Raw genomic sequence first — 7,999 nt, 5'->3', positions numbered from 1 at the left:
ACACCATTTCGAGCGTGGCCGTTTTCGTGCGGGTGACACGTAAAAGCACCCACTACACTCTCTGAGTGGTTGGCGTTAGGAAGGGCATCCAGCTGTAGAAACTCTGCCAAATCAGACTGGAGCCTGGTGTTGCCATCCGGTTTCACCAGTCCTCAGTCAAATCGTCCAACCCATGCTAGCATGGAAAGCGGACGTTAAACGATGATGATGATGATGATGAAACGGCAACAATCAGTGACATACAAACTCAGAATGAAACTAAATACAACACACCAGTTAGTATGATACTCTGCCAGTTCTGATAATCCTTCACCCTAAGAGAACTCACATTTTATTAACAGTGTTTGAGCCTCATAACATAAAGGGACGTAATTAAAGACAACATGGCATTTTGATTAAAGCCATACCACATTACAAAATGATAACTACAATACAATACCTTGAGTTTAAGAACAGCGTTAACTGCAAGCTCAGCAAAATGGTCACTGTGTTGAGTAAGAATTTTGGACCCAAGAGTTGTTAGTGCTATGTTCTTTAAATCTTGACGGAATTTTACAGGATCATTACTACAAATAAGGAAACAATTTGCAATTGGTATATTTTATATAGATACAACATACAGGGAAAAATTAGTTATTAATAGTAGCAGAAATGCAGGCATCAAGCTGTAGTCAACTGTTCAAGCCTGGTATGGCTCAGACGAAATTTGTTGAGGCAGATTTCTAAGGCTAGATGCTCTTCTTGTTGAGCGAGCTGATATTCTCCCTTAGTCTGGACATTTTTTTCAAAGAAGATTGTAAACAAACACTGATGTTTCTTTATAATTAACACCTGACTTTGAGTCAAAGAGACATACACACACATATATAACAGGCCTTTTGCCATTTTCTGCCCAACAAATTTACTCATACAGCTTTGATTGGCCTGGTGCTATAGTAGAAGACACATGCCCAAGATACTGAGTGCCATGGACTAAATCTGAAACCACATGGCTACAAGGTAAAACTCTTAACCATACAGCAATGCCTGTACCTAACTATAAGATAGCAAACAATGGCACTCTCTTTAATCTTGCTTGGGGTGGGATGGGTGGAGTAAACAAATGGAGACAATGTAGGGTGGAGAGAAAACATTACACTTGCTGATCCACCTCAAAGTGTACATACAAGCAAGACATGGTCTCTAACACACCTAAACAGGTAATAACTCCAAATAATAAATTGTAATAACTCATCCAGTGCCTGTTAGCATAGAAAAATATAATTATGTAATGTATTTTTATATTAATAATGTAAAAATATGTTAAGATAAATGAACAAACAATAACTAATAGTTATTGTTTGTTCATTTAGCTGGTCTGTTTCCCATGCTGGCATGGCTAAGACGAGAAAATTGAAAAAGGATTATTATGGCTGGACACTCTTAACTTGTATCTATAGACATTTATTTATACGTATGTATATTTGTGTCTACTTGTTGTAAATGAATCTCAGTCATTATCAATATTCTGCAAAAACATGTCTGGCTGCGGGGAAATATTACCTTGCATGGAAACTAGAATGGATTGGCAACAGGAAGGGCCATAGAAAATCTACCTCAATAAACTCTTACTAAGAATGGAAAATTGGAGGTTGAAACAATGATGTAACCTACAGTTCATTTAGCAAGTGACATATTGAACTGGGCCATATATGGGTGCACAACATTGAGTAAGTGGTGATGAAAGACGTGTGAAACATACCCGTTGTCATTTGCTGATTTCTCTAAAGCTTCCCTAGCAACAGCAGTTGCTTTCCTCCATCCAGAAATGATGGTCTGTGGATGGATCTTCATGCGGATTAGATTCTCAGCTTCCTGAAAACAAACATAAGCAACTGATATATGTAGTGAGAGAAAAATATAAAGGATCATTTATATAACAAAATACCAAATCTGGAAGTGAGGTTTCATTCTTGTGGCAGCAACAGCAGAGCCATGACCATTACCAAGGATACACTGGATAATGTCATCTCTCATATACTGAGGCAGTGGCAGCTACAACCCCAACTGTTCAGACACCGATGGTCCTGAACCTTTTGTAATCTGCACTTATTAATAGCAGGAACTTCAAATTTTCATGGTTGCCAGACTAGTTTACTGGTACCTTGCACAGTAAGTATTAATAAAACGTATATCGTTCTTACTAATTCTTTTATTCTTTCATGCATTTCAGCCTTAAGGCTGTGGAGTGAACCTGGAACCTTTCACACACCAAAGCGAACACTCTACCAATGAGCTACATTATTTAAGTTAATTTAATTATTTAATCTAGAGTGTATTCATCGTAGTGACCATTCCTGGTTCATAAAAATTGGTAATCTGGAATAGCTTTGGAACAGAAGGTTCCAGAAAAACCAATGTTGTATACATGTATACAACTGTTTAATCAGAGCTAACTTGAGGTTAAACAGCAGTCAAGTAGAAAAGTCATATACTCAAGCAGATGTCTGGGTGGCAGGTTTTCTTTGGAGTAAAATATTTTATTCAGCAACTGTATATCCTTCTTACTGCTAGTCCCCTATCTAGAGAGTAAGGCTAATGGATGCAGTAAGGTTTGAACCTGTAAACTAGGAGATCAACAGTCTGGCTTTATGATACACAAAACATGCAAGATATTTGGTTGATTTAGACTTTTACCTTTAAAAGTTCACAAGCCAAAACAACAACTGATGTGGTACCATCACCAACTTCATCATCTTGAACTCTGGAGATATCTGCAACAAGGAAACAATGATAAAAAAAAAAGATTTATACAGATGAATTCCATTTATCTCAATAACTTTCAAGTATAACGCAAAGTCTTTTTCACAGTGTAGAACCAGAATATTACTGGTGACAAGCAGCTTACAACAATGAGTGAGTTTCTTGTGAAGCATACAATTTAATAGTTGTGGCTATAACATACCATAAGACTCCAGGGAGGCATGAATACTACAAATCCCCAACACCATAATGTCAAGAGACAATTAGTCCTCAATCATCATCACCATTATCGTTTAATGTCAATCTTCTATGCATGCATGGGTAGGATGGTTGACAGGAGCTGGCCAGGTAGAAAACTACCCTAGGCTACTGTGTCTGTTTTGGCAGTGTTTTTATGGTTGAATGACCTTCCTAATACCAACCATTCAAACTTCAATGCACACACACTTTGCTAGTTAACTTGTTCTAATTATTACTCCTCTTCCTCATCATTTAACACTCGTTTTCCATGCTGGTGTTGTTTTTTACGGCCAGCTGCCCCATCCACTTTACAGAGTACACTGGGTGCTTTTTATGTGGTACCAGTACCCCAGGGTCACTGAGTGGCTTGCAAGTCAGGGACATCTCAGTTGAGAGGGGGAGAGGAACTGAGAGAAGTGGCTGTGTGCCAGGGACAGCTTTCTTACTACAGGAGATACTTGGCTACTCATGTAAGACAAGGAAGTGGATGGTAATTTCGCTTTTGGCTTAACCAATAGGTTCATTTATTGCCTATTGCCTTATGCATTGTTTTGGGGCAGCTACAACTTTCTTACTCTACCATCCCATCCCATCTATGTTCTGATACCTGTTCCTTGTAAGGATGTCCTGGCACTTCATCACCATTTCCATCCAGTTGGGTAACCATGTACTTCCTCTACATAGTTTAGCATTGTGCAAAAAGCTTCTAGTAACTTTACCATCAGTTTAGGTAAGCAACATATAACAGATCTCTCAATATATTTCTGTTTTAAAAACATGAAAGATGCATTAGACACTGTAGTCCTTGACATGCACCCAAAAAGACATGATGGTCAAGTCTGGAACACCTTTGCTCATAGGTCTGATTGATCAGAAATGACCTAGGGCTAAAAATTGTACAGTAAAACACGAACACTTACCAACAAGAACCTTTGCTGCAGGATTATCAACTCCAAGTGACTTAAGAATAGTGGCACCATCATTGGTTACTTCAATGGCATTTTCTCCTCTGCCTTGCTTCAATAAGATTTTATCCTAGCAAAGAGCAAAATAGAAACAAACATGATACAGTAAAACTTGATTATAATCAGCAATTAGAAGTAAATCAGAAGAGCTTCTGAGTTTCGAGAAAGCAAAACAATAATTTTGCATTAATCTAAGAAAAAGTGAATTCTTACCATTCCTTTTGGTCCCAGAGTACTTTTTACTACATCTCCAATAGTAATAGCGCCAGCAAAGTATGACTGAAAGAGGAGGAGAAAATCATGATCAATTTACAGATTGTCTAAAACAAGGAATAATATTGGTTTCAAATTGTGACAACCCCAGAGTTTAACTGGTATTTATTTTATTGACCCCCCAAAAGGATAAAAGGCAAAGTCAACCTCAGCAGAAAGTAAAGACTGACAAAATACCACTAAGCATTTTTCCTGCACTTTTCTTGTTGCCTTTACAAGAAACAATACTATTATTAATTCTTTATTGTGTGATATATATATATATTTAGATTGAACTGCAATACTTGGTCACCATAGCCAAGACACTATATATTACTATTCAGTTATCAGTGTAGGTAGAAGCTGCACAAGTATTGATTTCAATTCCTCCTGCTGAAATATCTACAAGTGGGAGACTAATGATTTTTCACCAATACACTTACAAACTCATGATGGGCACCAAGCAATTACAAAATAGGGACTGAACCAAATTTCTGAAGCACACATTCATGGTTGCATTATTAAAGTGTCATTAAGGATGAAATCAACACTGGATCAATTTTACATTTTAACAATTTTAGATCTCAAGATAATATTAACTCTTTAGCTTTTAAACCAGCTATATTCGGACAAAATATTCTACCTGTTTTATCTCCAAACCAGCAAGATCTGGCTTCTCACACACATCCTACAATGTCATTCTAAAACTAAAACAATCACATCACTGAGATCTCAAAGCTATGAGATAGTTCATGGTCAATTCAAAACAATGAAAAGAATTAAGCATTGCATTTGACAGACTGATCTGAATGCTAAATGGTTGAATTAGTAAATCTTAGCTCATTAAGAATGCTATTTCTTTTAACAAAATGTCTGAAGAAAAATAGAAAACAAATTGTCCAATTACTGATCATACTCAGTGAAAATATCTATCATTAGATATTTTTCCAAGGAATATAATGAATTTTGTGTATGACCAAAACCCCCACACTATTTAAATCATATAAAGAAACCAAAAACTATCGAAATATTGTTTCAAATTTTTGCACAAGGCCAGCAACTTCGGGGATGGGGTAAGTCAATTACATTAACCCCAGTATTCAACTGGTACTTATTTTATCGATCTTGAAAGGATGAAAAGCAAAGTTGACTTCAGTGGAATTTGAACCCAGAACATAAAGACGAAATGCTGCCAAGTTTTTGCCCTGTGTGCTTACAATTCTGCTTTAAAAACAACTGAAATATTGTCAATTAATTTACAGGAAGAGATTCATCCAAGATACTTACAAGACGAGCTATTTCAGACTTTTCTTCCTCAGCACCAGAGCTGAGAATCTGAACAGGATTCATTGGATTGATATAATTCTGTTGTAATAAAATAGAAAAACAACAACACACATTAAATAATGTTATAAACACATGTTCAAAAAATTTGTACCAAACAGTAATTTTACTACTTAGGGATTTCACCTATTATCCCATTAACCTGTTTGTGACCATATTTCTAATGAATATACTACTTACTCTTTACTCTTTTACTTGTTTCAGTCATTTGACTGCGGCCATGCTGGAACATCGCCTTTAGTCGAGCAAATCGACCCTGGGACTTATTCTTTGGAAGCCTAGTACTTATTCTATCGGTCTCTTTTTGCCGAACCGCTAAGTTACGGGGGACATAAACACACTAGCATCGGTTGTCAAGCAATGCTAGGAGGACAAACACAGACACACAAACATATATATATATATATACATATATACGACGAGCTTCTTTCAGTTTCTGTCTACCAAATCCACTCACAAGGCTTTGGTTGGCCGGAGGCTATAGTAGAAGACACTTGCCCAAGGTGCCGCGCAGTGGGACTGAACCCGGAACCATGTGGTTGGTAAGCAAGCTACTTACCACACAGCCACTCCTGTGAATTTCCGTTTTACTTTTTAAAATAATCAAGAATGTGAAAAGATTTAAGTAAATAATTAACTTCAACATCTATTTCTATGTCAAACAGGTATTTCAGTCTCAGCATATACTAAGTTAAGGGCATCACCTTTAAGGGTTTTAGCCAATTACATTGATACTAGTTCTTAAGCCAAGTACTTTTGTGACAAGGCTGGGCTTTTTGAATTTCAGGTGCTACTCATTTTTTGCCAGGAGAGTGAACCATAGCAATGTGAAATAGAGTGACTTGCTCAAGGACACAACATGTCACTGCAAATCAAACCCATGACCTTACAATTATGAGTTGAACAGACACACATGCAGGTGCAGTATGGCCAGATGGCTAGGAAATTCATTTTGCAACCAAGAGATCTTGGGCTCAATCCCACCGTGCGGTATCTTGAGCAAATGTAATTTTCTATAGCCTCAGATCAACCCATACCTTGTGAGTGAAACAGAGTAGATAGAAAATCATATAGAAGCTTATTGGGTGGATGGTATTTGTAATTTAAAAAAGGTATAGCCTTGTCACACACAGTGACATGCTGATTCTACTTGAGTATTATGTTAAAAGCATTATGGAATGCTTGGCTACTTATATGCAAATTCAGTTGATCAAACTAAATCCTCATTACCAAAAGATGGAGAGTAACCATATGTGTGTGTGAGTGTATATATAACCTTTTCTCTTTCTAATGAAGAGCCAAGCATGAAATGTCATACCCCTTCTTTCTTCCATCTTAAACTGAGCAACAATCTAATACATACAATATATGTCTTTTAGACTGTTTTTATTTTTGATTTGCTTCTATGTGTGTGTGCATTTATATATATATATATATATATATATATATATATATAGGTACTACTAAAGCAGCGTGGTCCTGAACGCACAAGCTAGTCGTGAGTGGGTGATCCTACAAAAAGTGCGTGTGCGCAAATGAATACGTGTTTAGGGTTAGGGATAGGGTTAGGATTAGGATCGACCACTCACGACTAGCTACCGCGGACGCGCGACTGCGCGTTCAGGACCACGCTGCTTTAGTAGTACCATATATATATATATATAAAACAAGCTAACAGGCTTCCATTGTTTCCCCTACTAAATTTTATCCACATGGTGTTGGTAAAACTAATAGAAGACACTTTTTTAATGTGCTGAACAGTGGAATTGAAATTCAAAACCATGCAGTTGTGAAGCAAACTTCTTAACCACACAGCTATGCCTACACTCATACACAGAGTGTGTGTCGTACAATGTCATTTTACACCAATGGATAGTAACATACTTACGGAGAAAGCAGGCAAAGAGTTTGCCTTCTATGTGTCATTTTATATCAACGGGTAGCCATTATTATTACAAAATAACAAACATCATAGATTAAGACTGAAGAACAGATGGGTTGTAATGTTGGTGAATTGAGTCTTAACTAAGAATAAGGGGATAAAGATAACATCGTGTAGGGTGTGTGTGCTGTTAGAAGTGACAAGTGAGATTTGGCTGTTATTTCTAGCATGGGATCTTGTTCAAAACGGGGGCACCAGTATTTTCTTAACGAAACACTTTGAAACTTGGGACACTGGTAGAATGTGTCATATAAAACATCTTTTTCTTTTAGTCTTCTTAACAAAAAAACGTACATCGCAAGTTATTTCATGTTAAAGTTGTCGTATTTCTGTAATTTCAACCAATCACTGACGTCTATTCAGCTGAATAGAGTTACTGCTGGCCGATCATAAAAATGTTATTCCCTGTGACATATTTCATCCGGTTTAATCGTAATTTATACGCATATATTGTTTATATAATAAATTACGCTGTGCGTATCTATGTGTGTAACAATTTTAGAGTTCGGATTCT

The 7,999-nt window shown here is 36.8% G+C and overlaps 1 protein-coding gene across 1 annotated transcript in view; it reads right to left on the bottom strand.

Annotated features, from left to right (window-relative positions):
• LOC106871773 (T-complex protein 1 subunit beta) overlaps positions 1-7,999 on the bottom strand; it is a 20,602-nt gene that overhangs the window by 10,784 nt on the left and 1,819 nt on the right. Inside the window, exons 2-7 of the mRNA XM_014918412.2 lie at positions 5,487-5,564; positions 4,161-4,226; positions 3,903-4,017; positions 2,677-2,753; positions 1,742-1,854; positions 440-566 (exon numbers count right to left, since the gene is read on the bottom strand). Coding sequence (XP_014773898.1) covers positions 440-566; positions 1,742-1,854; positions 2,677-2,753; positions 3,903-4,017; positions 4,161-4,226; positions 5,487-5,564 — 576 coding nt within the window. The remainder of the gene's footprint in view (positions 1-439; positions 567-1,741; positions 1,855-2,676; positions 2,754-3,902; positions 4,018-4,160; positions 4,227-5,486; positions 5,565-7,999) is intronic.

This window comes from Octopus bimaculoides, chromosome 19, assembly GCF_001194135.2.
Source record: "Octopus bimaculoides isolate UCB-OBI-ISO-001 chromosome 19, ASM119413v2, whole genome shotgun sequence".
Taxonomy (NCBI): Eukaryota; Metazoa; Mollusca; class Cephalopoda; order Octopoda; family Octopodidae; genus Octopus; species Octopus bimaculoides.
The sequence above is the reverse complement of the archived record's forward strand: the minus strand, read 5'-3'. Positions and strand labels throughout refer to the sequence as shown.